We start from the raw sequence: 26,058 nt of genomic DNA, 5'->3' as shown, positions 1-26,058 counted from the left end.
GACCTGTCTTTTTCTACAGGCATTTTGTGCTATAATTTTCCCTAAGTACTGTTTTAGCAGCATTCCAGAAATTTTCATACACCATTTTCATTTCATTCAATTAAAAATACTTTCTAATTTCCCTTTTCTTTTTTTTCTTTGCTCTATAGGTCATTTAAAAGTGTTTGGGTTAGTTTTCTAAACATTTGACATTTTTCTAGAGATGTTTAAATATTTTATTTTTAATTTAATTCCATTTGATCTGAGGATTTTTTTTTAATGACTTCATTTCTTTAAATTTGTGTATATATGTTATCTGGCCCACAGTATGGTCTGTTTTGATAAATGCTTCATAACTACTTGATAAGAATGTGTATTCTGCTGCTATTGGTTAGAGTGGTCTATACTGTCAGCTTGATCCAGTAGGCTAATTGTATTTTTTGATATTTTTATGTTCTTACTGATTTTCTATCTATTTGTTATATTAATGATTGAGAGAGGGCAAATGAAATCTCCCACTGTAATTGTGAATTAGTCTATTTCTTCTTGTAGTTGTCAATTTTTTGCTTCATGTATTTTGAAAATCTGTTACTAGGTAAATAAGCAGTTATGATTATTATATCCCTTGATGAATCGACCCCTTTATCATTATGAAATGATCTTTATTATCCCTGGTAGTATTTTTTGCTGTGTTATCTATTCTACCTGATATTAATATAGCCACAACTATACATTACTTTGATGAGTGTTTACATGTTATATCTTTTTTTCATTCTTTAATCTGTTTCAGTCTTTATTTTTGAGTTACATGCTTTATAAGCACCGTATAGTAAGGTTGTGCTTTTTTGTCTTGTTAATCTCTACATTTTAAGGGGGATGATGAGACTATATTTAATACGACTTTTGGTAATGTTAGGTTTAAATCTGTCATCTTGCAGTTTGTTTTCTCTTTATTCCACTTATTCTTTATTCTCCTTTTCATTTTATCTGCCTTCTTTTGGATGAATTGAAATATTTTCTTAAGGTACCATTTTATCCCTTTTGTTGTCTTATTACCTATAACTTTTTATTTTGTTATGTTATCTTTAATAGTATATCTTCAGGTATTATAATGTTTTGCTTTTAACATGGGAGTCTTACAGTGGTATATAGCCTTCTGGTCTGTTTGCTGTTGTTGAGTATATATTACCTTTGCATATGTTGTAAAGTCCACCCTACCTTGTTAATATTTTTGTATTTATTTGGTCAGTTTTTAAAAAAGTTACGACAGAACAGCTCATATATTTATCTATGTAGCTATCTTTTCTAGCATTCTGTATTCCCTCTGGTATTATTTTACTTATGCCTGAAAGACTTGTTTTAATGTTTCTTGTAATGTAAATCTATAGTAATAAATTCTTTCAGTTTTTCCATGCTTGATAAAGTTTCATTTCACCTTTGTTTTTGAAATATATCTTTGTTGGGTATAGAATTCTATTTTGGCATTTTATTTCCTTTTCAGATCTTTAAGCAATTTGTTGATGATGTATATTGCTGTAGTTTTTTTTTCTCTCTCTTTGTTTGTGGTTTTTGAGCCACTTGTATCTGAGAATTTATAGTTTTCATCAAATTTGGAAAACTTTTATCCACTATTTCTTCATGTATATTTTCTGTCTCCCCATCTCTGTTCTCTAACTCTGTTAGAGACTCCTATTACACATATACTAGGTTGCCTGTAGTTGTCTTACAGCCTATTGATACTCTTCATTATTTTTCCCTGTCTTTTTTTCTCTTTCTTTCTTTCTCTCTAACATTTATTTATTTTAAAAGAAGAGAGAGAGAAAGAGTGTGAGTGCAGAGTGCAGGGGGAGGGGCAACGGAAAACTGGGTGGAGGGGTGGGGAGTGGAAATAGAATCTCAAACAGACTCCCTGCACAGCGCAGAGCCAGAGGCAGAGCTCCATCCCAGGACCCTGAGATCATGATGTGAGTCAAAATCAAGAGTCAGACTTTAAACCAACTGAGCCACCCACGCATCCCTCTTTCTGTTTCATTTTGATTAGTTTCTATGGCTATGTTTATAAATTTACTAATCTTCCTTTCTACAATGCCTAATCTGCCTTTAATCCCATGCAACATAGTTTTCATTTCAGGCATTGCGTATTATGCCTGAATAATTATGATTTGGGTTTTTTTCTTAAAAGGTATCTACTTAACATTTTAACGTAGTTTAGAATCTTAGTGGACTTCATCATTTTTCTTCCTTTTTTCTAAGAGTTGTATGAGTTTATTCATTCCCAGATTTTTTAATTTCACTGTAATCTTCCACTTGTTTGTGTTATAAAAAATACACATAGCCTTTACTTGTATACCTACATGCAGTCCCTTTGTTCATATGGCACGTAGCATTTTTTTCCATAGTTAAAAATATTTTTAAGGGTAAATGTAATGCATGGTAATTTTATAAAAGGTAAGCAATACCATATTGAACCTTATGGTATTGAATTAAGTGAATTTAAATACAGTTTTGCTTTGCAGTTTTATAGTTTGCTTGAAGATGTACTGAACTAACAGAAAAGATGTTCAAAATAACTCTTATGGTTATGTATTCTTATATAGCCTATTTAATTGATTCTGTGTGGCTAGAATTATGCTAGGGTTTTATATTTCCCAAGCCTCAAAATACCCACAATAACATTTGTGGGGGTTTCTCATACATGAGTGGAAGTCTGAATGCTTTTGCTTTATCATACATCGTATTCAGAAAAAAGAAGATAGGATGAGCTATTCCACATTACACATGCTCATAACAGTCAGTCTAGCAAAGTTTAAAAGGAGCTCTCTTCACCCACTTTTATAACAAGAGTAGGGAAACAAACTCTCCTTCAAATTTTCTTTCTTTATGGGAAACAAAACAGAGTGCTAAGAGATTTGTAAACTCCCTGATTATTTACAGCCCTCACTTATCCTATGCAGACAGAATAAGAGGATACCTACTGCTAGAACTGTGGGGAGCTAGCTACAAGTCTCATTCAAAAGTAAATTTTTCTGTAATTGGGAAGTAGATTTTCTTAAATTGCCTCTTCATGCATTATGAATAGTTCTGTGGTATTTTATAGCCAATTAAAATTGATTAGATCCATTGAGTTGTCTCTTTAGAGTACTTTAATTATGAAAACCAGTTTGAAATGAGTCCAGATTTGAGACAGATGGTTAAATTTATGTTCAAATAAATCCAAATTTAAAAAAATGAGTAAAACTTTTTAAAGCCTCTTTAGTTGATTTTCTCATTTTTAGTCCAACAAGAATGGCAGCTGGCCTTCCTGTTCAATAATCTCTAAATCTTGGAGACTTCCAAAAATTAGAATCTTATATGCATGATATATGGAGGTCCTCTAGACAAATATTCTGAAATTCATATTTATTTCTCAGTTCAACCTAAAGAAAGAAATCCATTTTGGATACAGAACTTGCTAAAGACCAAAGCTGAGTTCAAGCTGTGTTTGTTGATCATCACTTCTATTGATGTGGCTTGAAAGTGAGGTTTTCTTTTTTTTTTTTTTGGACCTACTTATTAATACATGATATATCAGCAGCTAACTTATGGCATGAATGTTTTTCACTGCATGGAGCTTAATACAGTAGGAAGTTTACAAGGTCATAAAGACTAATGACATTCTTCATTGTTAATCTAATTTGCATTGGGTTAAAGTTGCAGAAATTGGAGTGACAGTTATAATATTCTCATTAGATGCTGAAATATTATGTGGGATGGGATATGCTGCATGATTCATTTATTTTCTGCAGATAACTTCCTAAAATTAGAACAAAATTAAAGCACAATAATTTGATTTGTTCCTATTTTTCATAGTTTTATTGAATAAACAAAGCTAAGTTTCACATACAAAGAGATTAAGAAAAATGATATCCTTTTGGCTGATTTTCCTCTATATTTTATAGGTGAGCTCCTTAACAATATTAGTTTTGGACTTGATTACTAGAAAGATGATATAAACAGATGCAGAAGGTAAAATTGTAACCTTTCTATAACTTTTAACTTTGTAAAAATTTTTATTTAAGCTTAAATTTATTTTTTAATAGTAAGAACTATATAAATTTGTGTATTTTCTTTCGATGTGCCAGGCACTGTTATTTGCACTAGGAATATTGTAGATAACAAACCATACAAAAATTCCTTCCTCTCTAAGGCTTACATTTTAGAGAAGATAGCTAATTAATACATGTAAGTGAAATGTATAATTTATTAGATGTTGATAAGTACCATGGAGAAAAATGAAACATTTTTCAGGTGGATAGGTTGTTGGGAAGATGATCAGGTCAGGCTTCATGGAGAAAGAGACATAAATGAAGAGTGAAGGAAGTGAGGAAGGGAAGTGAAGAAGGGAAGAGTAGTACAGATAGAGGGAATAGTCAAAGGAAACTCATTGAGATGGGATCATGTCTGGCATATTTGAGCAGTGGTACAAATACTTGTGTGGCTTAACTGGGGGACTGATAAAGAAAAGACAGATAATGGGATGAAATCAGAGAGGGAGAGTGATGGTGAGAAGCAAGTGAGGCCCAGATTTTGTAGGATTTTGGTCATTCTTTGAAAACACTTTGGCTTTTACTCTGTCATAAAATGGGAAGCCATGGTGGGTTTTGAGCAGAAGAGTGATATGAACTAATTTACATTTTAATAGGATAATTCTGGCATCCTTGTTGAGACTAGGAGGGGTGAAGGGAGGATAGAAGTAAGGAGATTACTTCCAGGCTATTGAAGTAATCCAGTCAAAGGCTCATGCTTGCCTGCACCTGGGGTGGTAGTAACAGAGGTAGTGAGAAGTGGTCAGTTTCTGGATATACAGTCGATTCTTGTTATTTACAATAGTTATGTTCTGTGAAATTACTCTGAACACTAAATTAGTGTTAGCTGAGTACTGAATCATTGCCCCTACTGGGTATAACATAAGGGGTTATGTTCCTATAAGCAAGGTCACAACATTTTTTTTTAAAAGATTTTATTTATTTATTTGAGAGGGAGAGCATGAGTAGGGTGAGGGGCAGAGGGAAAAGCAGACTTCCCACTGAGCAGGGAGTCCCATTTGGGGCTCCATCCCAGGACTGGGGTATCATGACCTGAGCCGAAGGCAGACGCTTAACTGACCGAGCCACCCAGGCCCCCCAGGTCACAGCATTTTTGATGACTGATCCAATTTATCATCCTGTTTTATGTGTGTATCTCTTTAAAGACATATTCTTTACTATATGTTGTTGATTCATTAACACTGAACTCAAAGCCAGCAGTGTTACAATTCATGACTAAAGAAAGCTATCTGACACATATTTTCTATTTTTTTTTTTTTTAAAGATTCCATTCATTCACTTGACACACAGAGAGAGAGATCACAAGTAGGCAGAGAGGCAGACAGAGAGAGAGGGGAAGCAGGCTCCCTGCTGAGCAGAGAGCTGGATTCGGGGCTGGATCCCAGGACCCTGGATCATGACCTGAGCTGAAGGCAGAGGCTTAACCCTCTGAGCCACCCAGGTGCCCCACATATATTCTCTATAAAGCACGTTATAGCCTTCTTTTTAAAAAAATAACATATAATGTATTATTTGCTGCAGGGGTACAGGTCTGTGAATCATCAACATTATAGCCTTCTTGATCATAATACTAGACAACGCTTGAGCCCTATGTTTAGCCATTTTAGATAGCAAACTCATTAATTAAAAGCACAAGAAATGCAGGCAGTGTGGAACTAAATAGACTGCAAAATGGACAGCTTACAGCACAGGAGCTGAAACAAAAAGGCAACCAAAGCCTTTTTGATGGGAACATGTGTATCAAAGGACTCCTTTATTGCTATGCTTATGTGCATATCTGCAATTGGCCGGAAAGCACTGTGTGGGATTTGGGGATTTTGGGGATTTGGGGATCTTGAATTTTGGGATTATAAATAATTTTAGGTGATAGGCAAATTCAGAAATAGGAATTTATAAATGTGTATCTTGAAAATTGAGCCTAAAGGACTTGCTGATGAATGTGGTGTAGTGTGTGAAAGAAAGAATTCAAGGATGATTTCAAGATTTTTGGCTTGAACAACTGGAAGGATGGTATTATTATTATTATTGTTGTTGTTGTTATGCTTTAGGATGGTATTATTTTTAACTAAGATGGAGAAGAGCTGCAGGAGTAGCAGATTTGGAGGTGAAGATCAGGAGTTTGGTTTTTAGATTCTTATTAGGTATCTAGGTGGAGATAACAAGTTTGTACTTGAATCTCTAGCTCTAGAGAATTCCTGGGAGAGGTCTGTATTAAAAATATAAACTTGAATATTAGTTGGTATTTAAAGTCATTCTGTTAGATGGCATTACCAAAGGTGTTAGTTAAAATAGGAAAGAGAAGAGTCCTAAGACAAAGCCCAACATTAAGAAGTCAGGAAAATGAGGAGGAAATTGTAAAGAACACCAAGATAAAAGGAAAACCAAAAGAATGTGTTATTCTGGAAGTCAAATGGAGAGGAAAGGATTTCAGGGAGGAACAAGAGATCAGTTAGGTTAAAGTAGTACTAGAACATAAGATGAGGACCAAGATTTGGATTTTGTGAAGTGTAGGTAATTGGTGACTTTAAAAAGAGCAGTTTTAATATTGTAGTAAAGGGAAAAGCCAAAATGGGATGGGTTTAAGAAAGAATGAGAGAAAAGAAACTGGAGATCACTGGTACAGACAAACCGTTTCAGTAGTTTTGCAGTAAAGGAAAGAAGAAAGAGGGAGGTAACTGAACGTAGTCAGGGGAGCATTTTTTTTATTTTTAAAGATTAAGAACAATTACAGCTTCTTTGCTGATGAAAATGCTCTAGGAGAAAAGGAAAAGCTGATGAAGCAGCTGAATGAAGGAAGAATGGCTGTAGCAATGTCCTTGAATAGGTACAGAGGTGATGAATCTAGTGCCCAAGTGAATGGATAGGTTTTAGTGAGGAGTGAGGGCAGGTTATTCATAGTCATAGTTCAAGAGAGAAGGCCAAATATACAGCTTTATTCAGATAAGGAGGTAGATATGCTGGTTAGGGCTTGTTGAAGTTTTCTTGAGATTACTTTTTTTAGTGTGGTTTCTGGGCTCCCTCTTCTCACTTACGTGGTTCCAAATTCAAAATCACAGATATAAACCAGGAAGTGAACATTGAAGAGTTGGTCTTCTACCCATTACCTATTTTTTTTCCTCCTGAGGCAACAAATACTTTGTTTCTTTTAGGTATAGTTTATGTATATCCTGTAGCTTTTAAGCCACTTAATTAAAGGTATTCACCAATTTATTATATAATCTTATGCATTATAGCACCTTATTCAGAGTTTGAGGTCACTTATTGGTGGGGTATGCATGCTAAATAAAAGGCGATCTTTACACTTCTTCCTCTATAATCATATATCCTCACATTACATCCTACCATTATTATAACTGTTTTGTGAGCCTTTGTTTTAATTTTCTTGTCAAGCATCTTTTAAGAAAGGACTGTCTGTCCCTCACAGAACATCCTTTAAAAATTTAAAGGATAACAGCCCCTCATTTGCTGGAAATGTTATTCCACACATTTGACTAGTCTTATAAAGTGGAATGATAGTTTGTTTGTTTGTTTGTTTGTTTTTTCATCCTGGCTAGCTTTATGTATTAATCTTACTCCTAGTGGAATATCTGCTTTGAAACATAGATGTTGAAACCAAGTTTTCTTTTTTATTTTGGGAAGTATTTTGATATTTAAAGAAAAATCACTGAGACATTTCATCTGTAGACTAAATAACTCCAATTTTTTAGATTTAGAGAATATTCACATACTTTTGAATCTTGGTCAGATTTCCACAGCTTTTGATTTTTAACCTTTATTTTGACATTATTTTAGACTTATTGACGTGTTGAAAACCTAATACAAAGAATACTCATATATTCCTCTCTTAGATTCCAAATATTAGTATTTTACCATATTTGCCTTATCTGTTTTTTCTCTGTCTCTGAGAGAGAGAAATTGAAAATGGCTTCTCTGTCTTTTTGGTGTGTTCCTGTCATTCATTGAGCACTTATTTTCTCACTCATATTATATTTTTCATGCTCTAAATTCTGCTCCATTTCTCTAAGGAACCATAGTTCCTTTTAATGGTTTTTTCCATTTAGTATTTAGAAACCATCATTTGGGCACTGCGTGTGCTCATTGCTACTGGTGTGTCTTTATTCTAGGTCCCCTCAATGGACAGAGATAAGAAATAAGCAAATGTATATACATACATGCACACAAGTATATCTGTTCCTAATTTCTATATCTGTTTATCTATACTAAAACTGAAGAGTTTATATTGATACTTGTGGTTCTAGTCCAATGCCATGTGTTCATTCTGTATTTTCCTATTCATGTATTTGCAACTTCTTTCTCTGACAGTGGGAAATCTGGCTTCTGTTAGTTACAGTCTATTTACTTACTTGCTCAATCCTAAAATAACAGAAAATAATTTCAGAATTACTGACTCATACCTCTGAAAAAAGAAACTACAATTCATAATTTCTTTAGAGCTCTTTTGTCTTTAGTTTTTCATTGTAATCAAATATTGTTTCCAATGTTACTTAGATTAATTCTTTTCTTCCCCACTCTTTTCAGTGTGATTATGTTATTTCCGGAAATGTAGGTTGGTTCACTTGTTTTGTTGTATCCCATTTTAAATTATTTTTTTCCCTCTCTTATTGATTTTATTAGTTTCATTAATGGTTAAAAATTAATGGTTCCAAAAGTCAGAACTGCATAAAACTATATACTTAGAGAACTCTATCTTCTTTAATTATTTCTTTCTTTCTTACGCAAAAACTGTCATACTATGATACTCCTTTTCATTTTGCTTTTCTATTTGATATTTTATCCTAAAAATCACAATACTTCAGTTTGTAGCTTTATTTCTCATTCTTTTTAACTTTTGCATAACACTTCATTGTAAGTTCATTCAAGTACTTTCTGTATATGGACATACAGTTTTTTTCTAATTTTTTCCAGTTATATACATTTACTAGCATGAATAACCTGTGTGGGTTTTTTTTTTTTTTCAAATCTTAGAGGAATATCTTTAATGTAAATTCCTAGAAGTGTATGATTGCAGGTGTAAAAGATAAATGTTGTGTGTAGTTTATACCGTCTAAGATTGTACCAATCTGCATTCCTATCAGAAATGTATAAGTGTATCTGTTTCTCCACACATTTGCCAAAACAGAGTGCCAATTTGCTAGGTGAAAAATAACATCTCTTAATTTTACTTGGCATTTCTTTTATTACGAGTGAGGGAGTAAGGTTGACTATTTTTATATGTTTAAAGTCCATTTTAAAGTATTTTTTTGGGTGTGTGGATTGTCTTTTGCCCATTTTTCTTTCAAGTTCTTGATCTTTTTTTTCCCCTTAAATTTTTAGTTTACCACAGTGAATATACCTGTATCTCTTATTCACGGTAAATATATTTTCTACTAGTTTGTTGTCATTTGACTTGGTTTAATGTGTTTTCCTCCACTGACGAATGATGATACTCTAGCTACTGATATTACTATAAGAAATAAACTGTCCTTTGTCTCTGTCCCAGGAGGCTTGTGTCTTCTGCCCACCTCCATGAAGTTGAGGCAGGCTAAATTGTTAGCTTGCACATAGAGTAAAATCTTATAACCTTCATGCTCTTGATAAAGACTGTTGTGTCCTTTTATTTTTTAAAAAAATATTTTAAAAACATATTATTTATTTTACAGAGAGAGATATATCTCACACATAGGCAGAGCAGCAGGCAGAGGGAGAGGGAGAAGCAGGCTTCCCACTGAGCAGTGAGCCGGACTTCGGCTCATTCCCAGGATGATCTGAGCCGAAGGCAGATGCTTAACCAACTGAGCCACGCAGGCGCCCCTTATTTACCTATTTTGATTTTGATTTTTGGTTTTTTTTCCTCTCTTGCTTCTTTTTTACTTCATAGTTTCCAAAGTTTCTTCATTTTAACCATTTCTCCCCCTGGCGTATTACCTTTCTAAGACTGTTTCCCTTGCCTTTCACATGTACTTTTAGTCCCTTTCTTGCAGTCAGTGCTGTGATCTGCCATTATGCTTTTCCAGTATTTTTCACATGTGGAATGAGCTTTCTTCTTCTGATAATGTTTTTTGATCAGTCTTTAAGTACACTGCTAGCTTTTCTCTTTTTCTTTCTTTTTCTTCTTTTTTTTTTTTTTTCCAGAACAGCCTTTGGTGCCCACGCAGGCTTGCCGTGGGAGGGTGAGAGATCTTTTGCAGAGATTTGGTGTTTATTTTTCTACTTGTAGACAATTTAAAATTTGGACATTCTCTGCCTATTTTGCTAAGGATGTGGGCTTATTTTTTTTTGTTTGTTTTTTATTAAATTTTCAGGTGCTATGTTAGAAATTTAGAATTATGCTGTTGCTTCATTACATCTATCCAGAACCCTCTCCTTCACAGCTTTGTTAGATTATGGAATATAGATTTGCACATGGTATATCGTTCAATTTGCAGGTTATTAAAAGGTTGTTGTCAGTTGAATCTAGCAGTCACTATATACAAGGAAATATATTGCACAGTTAGAGAGCTTACTCTGTAGGTATTTTGCTCAGTTTTTAAATAAAATACCACTATAGGGATGCCTGGGTGACTCAGTTGGTCATGCGTCTGCCTTTGGCACAGGTCATAATCCCAGGGTCCTGGGATGGAGTCCTGCGTTGGGCTCCTTGCTCAGCAGGGAGCCTGCTTCTCCCTCTGCCTGCTGCTCTCCCTGCTTGTGCTCGCTCTCTCTGGCAAATAAATAAATAAAATCTTTAAAAAAATGCTGTTTTAGTTCCTTGAACATTTTAGAACCTATAACACATCCAGCAAATATTTCTTGATTGATGTATCAGTTTTTTCATGTGCCATGAAATTTATTAAAAATAGCACAGTATGGATGTACCTGTTGTAATTTTTAATGCTTTATAGGAGCATATGATCAAAAGGTTTTTTTCAACTCTCCAAATTCTGTGTCTTCCTTAGCCTTGCTGTTGCATATTGATAGTTTTTTGCCATTCAGTCTCCATTCACAACCCAGTGAATTGATAAGGGCAGATAATTTAACTCCCAGGATTGGAAATCAGAAGCTAAAATTTAGGTTATAAGACTTGCTTGGGTTGCACAGCTAATCAAAGGAGAAGCTGGGAAAAAAATCCCGACTTCTTAAGTCTGCTTTTGTCTGAACAGCGCCAAGTAAAATGGGTAGCTCATTCATTGTTCCTTTATGTCATATTTGAATTTTAACTTTCATGTGAAAAAACATGTGTAGACATTTGGCCCAAGTAACTCATACATTAGGATGAATTCTTGTTTATTTTCTTCTTGCTCAGAGTAATAAGTAGAAATTGTATAGTTGAGAAGGAATTTTTGAAAGGAAGGAAAAATGTAAGACGGTAGCCAGTTACCCAAATGAAAGTAAAGTCATCTTGCAGGCATTCTACTTTGTGAAAATAATCACTTCTCATTTATTATCAGGAGGCTTTCCACCATAACATTTAACAAATGGTAAATACTTCCAAAATTTATAATAAAAAATACTTGACTTTCTAGGCTAGCTTAATGAGTAGTCTTGCCTGTCTCTTGTAAATGTCAAACTTACATAATTGAGTTTTGCTAGCTTCATAATATTGTTTATGGCATGACATGTTGTATATACACTCTGTTATTACAAACATTAAACAGATTTGTCAGCAAGTGGTGGCAAAAGACTTATAATTCAATCTCTTTGTGAACTTCATTATGTGGAGGAGGAAAAATGGGACGTTTTCCTCCCTGTTAATTGACACATAGACAACTTCATGCCCTGCTTCGATGCCTCTCATCATTAAAAAAAAAGTCATATGGCAACAGAGGTATAATTCTGTGTCTGTCAATAAAAATTTACTTGGCTCTGCATACTTCACATTAATTTTAAGCTCAAATGTAGTTATTTAAAAGTTCGGAAAGGTTAATAGTGATGTGAAAGATTCTGTACCAAGAAGCTATGTGGTGGGGTGCCTGGGTGGCTCAGTGGGTTAAAGCCTCTGCCTTTGGCTCAGGGCATGATCTCAGGGTTGTGGGATCAAGCCCTGCATTGGGCTCTCTGCTGGGTGGGGAGCATACTCCCCCCACCCCCACCTGCCTGCCTCTCTGCCTACTTGTGATCTCTGTCTGTCAAATAAATAAATAAAATCTTAAAAAAATAAAAGAAGCTATGTTGCAAGAATTGTGTTAGTTTTTTGCAATGTATTTAAGAAGTGAATGGAATGAAAAGAAAATTTATTTGTAACTGGTTTTCACAGAGTACTACTATTTCTTGAATTTACTTATATAGTTTTCATGGGACCTAAATAATTATTTTAAAATGAATCAGGAAAAAATATAATAGAATTCCTTTCCAAATGATGGCAGGTGAGCATGTTTTTGAAACTTTTTGCTGATTTCTACAGGGGAGGGAAGGTGGGAGGTAGATATAGATAGGTTATCAGTCATGTGCATGCACAAGTACACCTTATAACCAAATACATAAATGTATGTGAGCTATAGAGTACAAAAGCAACAAACCAAAAACCTACTAAGACATATACCTAAATTCAGTTTTAAACCCCAAACTCTTTTTAAAAACTTTATTATTAGCAGTATTTGAATGTAATGAATTCTGACTTGGATATTTTCGAAGGCATTTAATTTTCTGTAAATTCTGTTAATGACCACTGATAAGCTGTTGATAATTCAGTTTGGTTGCTACAGCTTTTTGCAGGTTGTTTGTCATAAAGAAAAGAAAGTGAGAAATTCTTAACTTTTCTAATGTTAATTTAGATTACAAAATCTTAGCTGAGTGTTGCCTATTTAGTGCATCAGCACCACCTAGAAAGACAGATGGGTAGTGTGCAGTTTAAAAATCTGCAAATAAGAGGACAGATGGGTGGTTAAAATGTCTACATGAAAATGTTTGTGTGGAGAGCTTGACTCGTGAAGTTACACTAAAAAATCCAAGTACTTAATTAAGAATAATAGAGTTCATATAAAAAGTAATATTTTTTAAAAAGTGACATAAAATATGGAATTAATTGAATTTACTACATAATCATACTTTTTGAATTTATGATAAAAATTAACAAATTAGAACACAGTACTTAAATATTCTTGACTGAAAAATGCTTGCTTTATTTTCTTCTTATCAATATTTAGACTCTAGAAAACGTCTTTATTACTTGTGATCAATATGTCTGTGTAATTTATATGACTTTTTAAACTCTTGTCAGATTTTGCCAAATTTTAAGTAAAGTGTCCGTAAACTAGCTTAAAAATGATAAATGAAATTAAAAGAACGAAAGAAAAGGGTCTTGAAAGGGCTGCTCTGACAGCTTCTATAGTATGTGTTTGTGGACTTTTCTGTCACCTTCAGACATTAATGTGAGTTGGCTCCCAGCTGAAACACTGATTTCCATTTCGTTGGATATGCGCTTTGGCTCCTGGGTATTAGTTTTATACAGGAGTCTCGTTCTGACTTGGGGAGTTAGGGAGGAGAAGGGGTTGTTATTTTAGAGGGAGGTTCTGAGGCTGGCCATAGATGTGTCAACTACATTGACTCTTGGGATATTTTTTGAAATGTATTTTTGTAAGAAGGATACCAAGTAGCAATATTTATGGATAAATAAATATAGTAGTCAATGTAAAAAATGATTGTAATGATTGAACATGTAGGGGAATGTGTTCCTGAGAATCTTAAAAATCATTCATGATTAGTATTGTTGAAGTGATTTGTAATTGTGACATTAAAAAGATTATCCCTAGTGCCATACAGAATGAGTAAAAATTTCTCTAGGGATTTGTATTAACTGAGGCAAAAAAATTTATTGGTTTTTCAATGAAGATTTAAAAAAATTGAAAATCAAGTATAATAGAATTTTTTGAAATCACAGGACATCCTTCATAGTAAGGATAGTAAGGATGACTTTCATGAGTTTATTTCAATTACATATTTAAAAAATGTATATGATTATTGGCTCATGACATAAAATATATTATCCTGTGAGCTGTAGTCAAAAAGTGAGAAAAGCCACTTTGGTAGTAGCTCATGTTATTTTTTTCTGATCCCTTCACATCAGAGCTGAATTAATGCATAGACTCCCATCCTCCCAGTCTGGTATTAGAGCCTGTTTCCAGAGAAGGGTTAGAAAAGATACTCTGGTGATTAAAATATTTTCTCCTTGAAAAGTTCTTCCTTTTATAACACAAAATAGGTTATCTCGGGCAGCGATTTGTAAATAACTTGGGTAATATCCCCATGTGGAGGAACTGGCTAATGGACTATGGCTAGAGTTATGCTCTGTAAAATAATTACGTGCAGCTCCCTAGAAGTCCGTGGTGGCTCTAGTACTTAGAACCAATAGAGTTTGTAGGTATTGGAGACCTACCAGTGTGCCAGAAAGATTTCCTTTTTTACCAGCTAGATATGGTTCCTATACCTGAGAATTGGAGGGGAGATGAGAAAGGCAAGGGAACTGTTCTTACTCTGTTGCCCTGCCCGTGCCTATCTGAGGGTCTGCGGTCTGCTCTCTACCCCCAAACACTGACTTTTTCTTTGCTTTTGGCCCCGGGCTAGGACATCCTGTAACAGAGAACGCTTTCCCAACTCCTACATATTGGGACTACTCAGGTGGGTGCCACACCGAAACAGAGTGGCAGCAGAGGGGAGCCTGTGGCATCAAAAATTCTCAACATAGATCTTTTTTTGGGAGAAGATTCATTTGGAGGATTATGCTTGGAAAGAGGGCAAAAATTAATAAACATTTTGAAAAGTTTATTCCCTAAATCTTAATAGTTGATAAAATATATTTGTTCAGTTTGCACCAAAAATTGAAGACATGCTTAAAAATTTTACTTATAGAGTCATTTATACTGTCAATCTGTAAATATTTTCTGAACGATTTTACTAAAGTCACCCCAAAAGATTTTAGTTCATAATATCAATATCTCCTGGACTTCTCCCATATCAAGCTTACATTTCCCTGCTGGATTTTCAAATCATTCACAACTAAAATTGCCCTACCTCTATAGACATAATGCCTTCACTTCTTTGAAACTTACCCTCTTTGAGCTTATTTCTTTGCTTGCCTATGTAATTTCACTTATTCTCAACATATTACCCTCAGTATTCCAATTCACCAGACCAGGGGTTCTAGGTTGAGGACTCGGTTTTGCTGGGTACTGAATTCCTAATGTTTTGCACAGTTCTTGGTGGTGATCAGTTCATAATATGCATTGAAAGAAAGGAAGAAAAGGAGGAATTTTTGTCCATTCTGTCTTTTTTATACCTTCCTGAATACACCCCATGTTTGGTTTTTCTACAAAGCCTCCTCTGACTCCCCTTGTCTTTATTGATACCTCAAATACAGACCTAAAAATTTAACATTATATTTATAAACGTTCCTGTTTCCTTGATTATACAGTTTCATTTACATTGTTGTTGCAATTTGGTGTGAGCTGCTTGAAAATGAGAAGGATCACTTTTCTGTATAATTTTGTAAAAAATTATATATTAATTTACATTCACAAAACATTTACTGTAATATATGCCTCCTTCATAGCAGCCTGTGTGCATAGTACTAGCAAATTAGTAGTACTTTGCGTAGAGCTGAACATATAGTGTATGTTCAATAAAATTTTATTATTATTCTTAAAATGTGTGAAATATAAAATAGTGGTCACTCAGTTTGCATATGGAGAAGATAAAGCTTTTTTATCTCCTTGTAAACTTTCTTCAATGTTTCTTTCAGGGAAAGAAACCGAAAAGGCCAAGGAACGATATGACAAAGCGACAATGAAACTTCATATGTTGCATAATCAGTATGTATTAGCATTGAAAGGGGCGCAGCTGCATCAGAATCAGTATTATGACACCACACTTCCTTTGCTTCTGGACTCCTTACAAAAGATGCAAGAAGAAATGATAAAAGCACTGTAAGTTACATTTCGTATTTGGCATTTTCATTTAATTTAATTAATGTTATTTTCTCTCCTGTGTAAGCTTTTGGATAGAAGTTGTCTGTGTTTTGTGAACTTCATTATTGATCCAGGCCAATGGGCAGATCTGTTTTACCTTGGTCCTGATTGATTTTCACTTCTGGTGTCCATTCAGTTTATTTTCATCTCCTAAGCCCACCAGCTAGCCCTAAAAACGGTCCTTCTTTTTGTATGTTTTTATTCTACTCCCATTAGCTGGAAATTTAGGAAAGAAAAAAATTCATTAATTCACAAGTGTTGAGAAGTGAATATCTATATTCAGAGGGTAGTGTTTTAAATATTGAGTGACTGAGTAATCCAAAGAAATAATTTTTTTAAGTTTTTAATTTTAACTCTAGTATAGTGAACATACACTGTGATATTAGTTTCAGGTGTACAATGTAGAGACTCAGCAATTCTATACATTAATCTTTGCCCATTGTGATGAGTCTATTCTTTATCCCCTTAATCTATTTCACTCATCACCTCACCCCCTCACCTCTGGTAACCATGTTTGTTCTCTTAGTTAGGGTCTGTTTCTTGGTTTCTCTGCCTCTTTTTTCCCCTTTGCTTGTTTTATTTGTTAGTTGTTTCTTAAATTCCACATGAGTGAAATCATAGGGTATTTGTCTTTCTCTGATTGACTTACTTCACTTAGCATTATACTTTCTAGCTCCATCAAAGGAAAGAATTTTTTGAAGACTTATATGCCAGCTTTTATTGTGTGAGATCAAAATCAACAAATGTTTATTGAAGTTCTAATGTATGCTAAACATGCTGCCTGTGATATGGCTGCAATTTTTGCCTTCAAGGAGCTAACAATATACTTTGGACAGTATGTTAAAAGCACACATGTTTACCATAGATATCAATACAATAGAAAAAGATTAACCACTCTGGTAGACTTCATCTGCTTTATTAGCTGGTTTAGGTGATCTCCCATTTTCCCAGTAAAAAGATAAAAAAACGTTTTAGTTGACTTGAGTATGTAAGCTTTTAATGGTATTATAAAATATCTCCTTAAAATATTTAATGTATAAATTTATGTATGTGTGCTTTATTTTTTTATTAATTTTTTAAAGATTTATTTTAGAGAGAGCTTGCATGAGTAGGTGAGGGGGGAGGCGCTGAGTGGGGAGAGAGAGAGTCTCAAGTAGACTCCCTGCTGAGCCCCACTCCGGGCTGCCTCTCAGGACCCTGCAGTCAAGAGTCATATGTTTATATGAAATCAAGAGTCATATGTTTAACGGACTGAGCCACCCAGGCACCCCATAGTTATGTCTACTTTAAATTATATAGTTCGATTCAGAAATACTTCCTTTCCTACTTTCATTTCATGAGTCATTATTTTTTCAAACTCTTCACATGAATCTTCAGTAATGGCATCTTCATTATCCCTAGATGTCTTTTTGAGATATAGTAGTTTCCTATAGCGTATTATCTTTAACAATAAATTATTTTAGTTCCAGCATTTAAAATATTCAAGCATGATAATATCACTGAAATTGAGTTCCATGTCACATTCACATAACAACATTAGAATTTGTTTTTTAAAATTCCATTTGTCCTAAAGGTGGATATTAATAATCATCTCCACATCATATTATGGTATTGCTTTATGAGAGTTATCTAGATAGGGTCATTTACATTCATATCATTCAGTACTTTCACTTTTGTGGTCAGAACCCCAAGGATGTTTACTAAATCTGTTTTAAATTTCCTCTGTCTTCCCCTTTTCTTTAAATTTTGTCAGGTGATTTCTGTAATCATTTCAAATTCACATTGCCTGAAGCAGTTTGAATCTTTTTTTTTTTTTTTTTTTTTTAACCCCAAAGAGTATTTGGCTATTGGGAGAACACTGAATAAGAGAGATTTTGTAAGTAATAATTTTTTATGAGTGATGATTTTAGAAAAGAAAAGCAAACTATGCCTTTTATTTATTTGGGAAAAGGCAAGATAAGCCTGTCTGTCCACACTTGTTGAGGCCACTTTTGACCAGTGGTATATTTTTACAGCATAGCATTCTTAAGTTGGGATCAGGTCTTTGCTACAGAGTAGTTTTTCTTTTGTATTCAATAGATAAAGCTAATGTGTTTTGTGACATTTTTCATACTGACTAGAGGTCAGGAGAAGAGCTCTAGATGTCATTGAAGGTATATAGAATGAGTTGAACTCTGTAATTAAGTATACAGGAAAGAGCAGGGGCCTAGGAGCAAGAGAAAACCAAGAGGTCAGATATTTGAGGAAGAAGCAGCCACTGGAGAGAAACATTAAAGAGACAGGAGTTGATCCACAGTTCCATGTGATGGACTGGAGCATTTCTATGACACTCTTTAGAAATAGAAAATGGTCAACCTGACCTTACATTTTGGATACGTCAAATATGTGTTGGAAAAGGTAATGCCTTATTCTAGATCATTTGCAGTTATTATGTTATATCAAACATAAATTGTTAATCTCTGCCTTTGTATAATCCCTTAACTATCCAGGTATATGATATAAGGTGGTGCATAAAATCACCATCTATAAATGTTGGTATTACATTTCTTATGTTTATTGTTCTAAATCTTTTTTGGGCCTGTGTTTCCTTTGAAGACTTAAAAATATTGTAAAATTTTATTTTCGTTTTCAGAAAAGGCATATTTGATGAATACAGCCAGATAACCAGTCTTGTTACAGAGGAAATAGTGAATGTCCATAAAGAGATTCAAATGTCAGTTGAACAGATAGACCCTTGCACAGAATATAATAATTTCATAGATGTTCACAGGTATGTATAATATTTTCATTCTTCTTTCAGTATTTGTGACAGTATTATTTTCCTTTCTACTACATAGTATTTAACTAAATTAAAATAAGATATTGAAGAGCTTGTTAGGACATATGATATTACTGATTATCTGCTTTTAATTATTTTCAAAGTTCTTTCTCAGTGATAACTAATTTATATAATTATCTTTATGTTTTTTTTAAATTTAAAATTTGTCAGTTGTTACTGTATCATTGCTTAAACCTGTATCTAATTCATGAAATTATATATTTTTTCAACATTTGTATGATGATATTATTGACTTTATATGTATGTTAAATTTATGATGCATCAATTATTTATCCATGTATACTCATTACTGTTATGACAGGAATAAAACAGGTTAATATCCATATTCCACAAATGAAATTAAGGCTGAAATTATGTGACTAGATCTTTGTGTCTGGGGTTTAATATGATTTATTCTATTTGTATTTACTCTATTTTGTGAACATAATTTTGGGTAACAAATACTCTGCCTTTGGTGTGCACTAAGATATATTATGATAGTATTGTCATATTGATCAAAATTATTTGGCATGCTTTATTAGAACAACGGCTGCTAAAGAGCAAGAAATTGAATTTGATACTTCCTTACTAGAAGAAAATGAAAATCTTCAGGCAAATGAAATTATGTGGAATAATTTAACAGCAGAAAGTTTGCAAGTAATGTAAGTATTTAGAAAATCTGAATAGTTTAAAAAATTAGTGTTATTGTTTATAGTTGTACTTTATCAGATTTAAAATTCATTTTTTGCAAGTAATGAAAAGTAAATTAAAAATGAATTGATTGTTGTTTGGTCAGAAAGAAATGTTTTGAAAAATATATTAACTTTAGTCATTGTGATCCCTAATTTTGGTGATTCTGAAAATCAAATTTCTGTGTGATGTTATAGTCACTTGCCCAGTTACTTATATTGGAATACTGGTTGATGCTTTTCAAAACTAACATCCATCCTTGCTTGCTTCCTTGCTTCCTTCCTTCCTTCCTTTCTCTTTCCTATTTAATGCTCAAAACTTTTTGGCAGAACCATTTTGGAAATGAGAACATTGAATGATAAAGAAGAGACTCAGGTGTCAGAAGTGTTTAGTATAAAAAGTTGACTTTGAATTCTTTTCTCTGTGAGCAGGGATGTCTTCTGTTACAGGCTTTTAAATAAATTAGTTCTTCACCTTGTTATTGTTGCCTAACAGTTTAAAGGAGTTTTGAGATATCTTAATGTGTTTTTCAGTCCTTTTCAAGTATTAGAGGCTACCAATAGTATATTTTTAAATTTAGAAAAGAGAGTTAATGGGGGTACCTGGGTGGTTTAGTAGGTTAAGCATCTGTCTTCCGCTCAGGTCTTGATCCCAGCCCTGTGGGGGAGTGCTCATTCTCCCTTTCCCTCTGCCTGCTGCAGCTTCCCCTGCTTGTACTCTCTCTCTGTCAAATAAATAGATGAAATCTTTAAAAAAGAAAAAAAAAAAAAAGAAAAGGAAAGGAAAGAAAAAAAACAAAACATAGTTAAGGCATTCTACTTATAAATATTTAACTCACAGGTCTCTGGGTGGCTCAGTGGTTTAAGCATCTGACTTTAGCTCTGGTCATGATTCCAGGGTCCTGCCCAGCAGGGAGCCTGCTTCTCCCTCTGCACCTCCCCTGGCTCATGCTCTCACTTTGTCTCTTTCAAATAAATAAATATTTAACTCCTCCATTAATAATTTTTTTAGGAACAACAGAAAGAAACATTTATTAATAAGCACTGTATACACTTGTCTTCTGGATCAGAACCACAGCTAGGAATGATTATGTACTCATTTGTCTTCAATATTGGATACATAATATCATCTGACTTGTTGGCACTTTACCTCAAAAGACTCAGCCAGAAGTCCCCATCTAATATAACTTAACAATATCTTTCTATTGTTCAGTAATATTGTGGTGTTATAGATGAATAACTGAGTGGGTCGGATCCTGCAACTAGTTCTTGGAAAGGGGTTAAAAACTTTAAAGTTGAGCAAGTGGAATGGAAGAAACTAACAAATACTTGTTGAATCACCTGAAGGCTTAAAAGTTATGGTGGATTGGCTATTGAGTGGAAGGGAGGCATGGGAGTATACTGAATTAGGGAGGTTTTTCTAGCAACCATATTGGGATTCTTGAAGCTGTTCCCAAATTTTGAAGTCCTTCACGGGAGTCTCACTTTGGTTTTAGATATATACTTGCAGTGTTAGCCATCTTTAAACCAGTGATCCTTACCCTGAGTCATTTTGTCCCCAGGGAACATTTGACCATATCTGGAGACATTTTTGTTTGTCAGATGGGAAGGTGCTGCTGGTAACTAGTGGGTAGAGGCCACGGATGCCGCTCAGTATCCTACAGTGCATAGGACAGTCATCTGTAACAGAGAGTTATCTGGTGAAAATGTCAACAGTGCCAAGGTCAAGAATAATGATAGGGGTAGATTTATGGCACGAAATGGATAGTAGAGTTTCTCAGTTCTTGTGCAGTGACAAATTTCATTTTTCTATTCCTGTGCTGCTAGATGAAGGAATATGGCATAAATTACTCCTGGGTTTTTTTGATCATTATGTTGTTCCCAAGTAATTTATTCATTTGTTCATCAAAATATATTTACTGTATATTTAAGGTTGCAAGGGTTAATACCTTCAAGGTATTTATGCTAATATTGGTCAATTTATTTTAATAAACACCAAGAAAGAATGAGTATAAAAATATTGGAGTGTAATATGGCAAAATTAAAAATAGCTACCTGTTAAAAGCTTATGTAAAATAAGAGATTTTGTGACCAAAGAATAATTTGTTTTATTGCTTTCCAGAGTGTAATGAGAATAAAACTAGTTATGCACATAAATCATTATTTCTTAATTATGGTGATGAAGCAGTGAAAAAAATGTCATAAATTAAGGATAATAAATCTTTGATAATGTGATAGAAGATTCAATTGCTTACATCTTATTGAGGCAAAACTTCAGCTACATTTCACTGAGCAGTGTTTAAATCAGGATACGAGTTTAAGAGCAGGTTTTCCTCAAGAATTGTATTCCAAGAATGAATTATTCAATGTGTTTATTGGCACTGTTAAAATAATCTAAGGTAAATCCACAAAATATGTGTATATATACACACATATGTATATATTTAATATGATGCAAAGTCTTTTTTACCATAACATTAGTGCTTTGAAGTTGAACTAATTTCTTTCTTGAGGCATTAATTTATTAATTTTGTTGTTGAATGTGTTGAAGTATTATGTCCAATAGAAATAAATAAATCAAACAGATGAACAGATAGATAGCTTTGGAAAAATAAATATAAATGACCAATAGTCTTGTGACAATAAAGAAATATCCATTTTTAAAAATTCAGCTGTTCCATCTCCCAGATTGGCAAGAACTAAATAATTTGATAATACACACTGTTATGGAGGGTATGGAGAAATAAGCCTTCTTATAAAGTCTTGGCAGAAAAATAAATTAGTGTAAGCTTTTTGGAGGATAATTTTGCAATATACATCAAATTGGGCTTGCTCATATGTTTTGAGTTGGAAATTTTACTTCTAGAACTTAACCTGTATAGGTAAATAAGGATATAGGTCTAAGTGTAACATGGTGCATTGCCTCATTCTGAATCTTGACAGTATGACATTACCTCTGTGAAACTGGACAGATTACTTAGTCCCTATATGTGTCGTTTTCCTCAAATATAAAATGGTGATAATAATGGCCCCCAACTCATAGTGTTGTTGTAAAGCTTACATGCATGAATAAATGTAGAATACTTAGAATAGTCCCTGGCACACAGCAAGTTCTAGGTACTGGCTTTGTTGTTTATTTTAATTACTGTTTAGGGTGGACTCCCAAGCACGATGCTTAGTTTTTCATGAGCTTTTGGAAATACTTTTTTGTTAGTTACTAAATATGAAAAGAAATCTATGTTACAAGGTATATTATGTCACTTTCATTAATTATTAAATTTGGTAATCACAAAAATATTTCAAAATTCATAGGTTAGATTTTCTTTTTTTTTCTTTTGGTTAACATACACTGTTGTATTAGTTTCAGGTGTACAATATGGATTTTAATATCTGCATATGAATGTGGATTTCTGAGAAACCACATTTTAGTATATATGACATTAATTTGAATAGAGGCTAAGGACTATAAAGGCCTTAAAACAGTCCTTTTGTTTTGGCAAAACGCTGGAAACACCCTAAATATTCATCAATAAGGGATCGGTTGAATTATGATATATACATAATACTATAGCTAGAATTTTCCAGATTATGCAGGTTTTAAATAGAGTAAGGTATCTTTATTTATATATATACATATATATATACACACACAATCATACACACATATATATATGTGTGTGTGTGTGTGTGTATATATATATATATATATATATATATGCTTTTATGGGAAGATCTCCAAAATATATGATAAATAGCAAGTTATACAGTAATATTTATAGAATAAGTCTGTTAATAAAAAATAGTACATATATGTATTTGTATATATGTAGATCATATGTTGGAATGGGGATGAGTAGATGAGGTAAGTAGGAAAGCTTGTTGGGGCCAGTGTTTATAATAATATTAAGTAAATGTAGTTTTATTTCTCTAATTTTTGCAATTTTATTGTGGCACGACTTTTCAGAATAATAGCTATTTGCTTTTCCTCCCATTGCGTCACTTATCCTTTTACTAAACACTTGTTCCTGAATCACAGTGCTCTGTATAGTTTTAGAATAGAACACTCTGAAAAGTGTTATTTGAAAATGCCAATGTTTTATGGCCCGTGCCTCCCCATGTTCTACATTTTTCCTGAGCCCATTTAAGAGCTATAATAAGAGATAGTAGAGGAAAACTTCAAAACTGTGTTCATTTTGCATTTCCTCTATGTTTATTTCAGTGATCTGGTGACCTTCCTTTGTGAAAGGTTACATTAGTTTGGAAGTGAGAATCATTAGTATTTGACTCCTGGAGAATTTTTCTAATAATGCAAGTCATACTGGCAGACTGCCAGACTGCTGATTCGTGGTGACTGTGAAACAGAAAGAACTGGACTACATTTCTCTAGGACTCTTCAGAATTTTTGGCTAAATGCCAGAGGTTGCAGATGATTAATTAACATCTTTGTTGAATGAGCAAGTGAATGAAGAGGGTTTTATGGAGAGATTTCAGGAAGTTTTTGAATAGTGGATGTCATCATCTCTGGCTTTATGTTAGGTCATTGAAGGAGCTTTAAAAAATGCTGCCTGGGACCTCACCCAAACCAATTAAATCAGATTTTGTAGGGGAGGGTCTAGGCATTGGGATTTTTGGTAAGCTTTCCAGGTGACTTTATCGTGTAGGCAGGATTGAAACTCTGTGCCATAAACCCAGTAAAATTGTGTGTAGAAATGTGTGTGTTACTCTCTGTGGGCGGGTTCCTGCAAGTTTTCAGAGGGCTTTACCACCCAAAATGATTAAGGACTGTTGCTCTGTTTGAATATGTATCTTTCATATTTAAAGAATATCTTTTTGTTACACTTTTCTGACAGATTTATATTCCTCAAGTTGTATTGTGTCATTGGATTAAAAGTAGCATTTTTACAGTCTAATTGGATTCCTTTTTGACTCTTTGTATTTTCTTCTCCTCTGCCATACTTCTGGGTCAGTGTTAAATTGTAAGGTATTTGAAGTTCAAGTAGATCCTCTTTCCCTAAGGTTATATTTTTCACTTTGCTATTCATAAAAAGACATCTTTTAATTTGGAGGGGGCTTTTTTTTTTAGATTTCCAAATGTAACATACAAATTGTCATTTTTTTTTAAAAAGATTTTATTTATTTATTTGTCGGAGAGAGAGAGAGAGAGAGAGAGAGCGAGCATAGGCAGACAGAGTGGCAGGCAGAGGCAGAGGGAGAAGCAGGCTCCCCACAGAACAAGGATTCCGATGTGGGACTCGATGCCAGGACGCTGGGATCATGACCTGAGCCGAAGGCAGCTGCTTAACCAACTGAGCCACCCAGGTGTCCCACAAATTGTCATTTTTATTAGCAGAAATTTATTCATATATTTAATAATTTCTATTCTTGTTTCCCACTTATGGTGTCATGTAGAGTTTTCTCAGCTACATGTAAGAGGTTCTGACATTATTACATAACTATTATTCATACCCAAAAGGAGGCTTGTTGGAAATCTAATGTTGTAATAATAGTAAATGGCAAAGTTACTGCATTTACCTATCTAAATATGTGCCATGAAGCATTTTATCATATTCTCATAATTTGTATCAGCTACATTGATAAAGGTGTGGTATATAGAGACTTCAACTCATGTATTTGTAAGATTGTTTATTTCCTACTTATGGGAAATTTTTTTGCAAGTAGATCATGATGTGGTAGAGGGCCGCTTCCTCAGCCTCCAGGAATTTCTAGCACTGGACACCTGAAATCGTACACTTCCCATCATACATCCATTTTAGCTGTATTACCTTCAAGCTGCAATCTGAGGTTGTTTTCTTTGTCTCTGTGATCTACAGCCTGTTTTCTTCCCCTTCATAACCCTTTCCTCATCTGCCTCTGTTTTGAATCACTCTTCTTTGCGAAATGCTAGAAAAGATACTATATTGATTTTAATTATCCATTTATTAAGATGATATATGCAAATATTTCCTCTCATCTAATCACTATTTAATTGAATAATTTGGGACTCAGTAATTTTAGCTCATCAGAATAACTTGAAGAGGACAGGTCTATAAAATTTTGAACATTAGAAAAAAATATATGTAAGTATTTATTACATTAGTTTTGGCATTTGGGATAGATGAGGCATCCATCTGCAATCTGTGGCAAACTTAAAGCAGGGTAAATGGAGTTCTGAACAAGCACATCAGTAGTTTAATTAAGGCAAATTAAAGATATCGAGTTATTTCAAAACAAGGTGAACATTAACATGTCTGCCCAAAGAGGAATTTTGGTTAATTTTAATAAAATGATGAGGCGTTATGGTACTACTTAGGTCTTTTTTGACTCAGTTTTCTGGTTTGAAATGAGGTTTCTTTTATTATAAGTTATTCTCCCTATCAGTAGTACATATATTTGAATTCTAAAAGATTGTGTTAAATAGTCTTATGTTCTTTTTTTTTTTAAATATTTTATTTATTTATTTGACAGGGAGAGAGAGATCACAAGTAGGCAGAGAGGCAGACAGAGAAAAAAGGGGAAGCAGGCTCCCCGCTGAGCAGAGAGCCTGATGA

General features: G+C 33.8%; 1 protein-coding gene across 4 annotated transcripts in view; it reads left to right on the top strand.

The window, feature by feature from the left end:
* Positions 1–26,058, top strand: part of FER (FER tyrosine kinase) — a 465,098-nt gene that overhangs the window by 86,294 nt on the left and 352,746 nt on the right. For 3 of the 4 annotated variants that reach the window (XM_032845246.1, XM_032845225.1, XM_032845234.1), the window contains exons 6-8: positions 15,778–15,961; positions 18,636–18,773; positions 19,364–19,483. In XM_032845246.1, the coding sequence (XP_032701137.1) occupies positions 15,778–15,961; positions 18,636–18,773; positions 19,364–19,483 (442 nt within the window). Of the gene's footprint in view, positions 1–3,917; positions 3,985–15,777; positions 15,962–18,635; positions 18,774–19,363; positions 19,484–26,058 lie in introns of those variants that run through there. The other variant, XM_032845243.1, reaches the window with a different exon arrangement.

The sequence above is a fragment of the Lontra canadensis genome, unplaced genomic scaffold (assembly GCF_010015895.1).
Source record: "Lontra canadensis isolate GAN:19392208 unplaced genomic scaffold, GSC_riverotter_1.0 scaffold4, whole genome shotgun sequence".
Classification (NCBI taxonomy): Eukaryota; Metazoa; Chordata; class Mammalia; order Carnivora; family Mustelidae; genus Lontra; species Lontra canadensis.
Note: the sequence above shows the minus strand (reverse complement) of the source record. Positions and strands in the feature narration are given on the sequence as shown.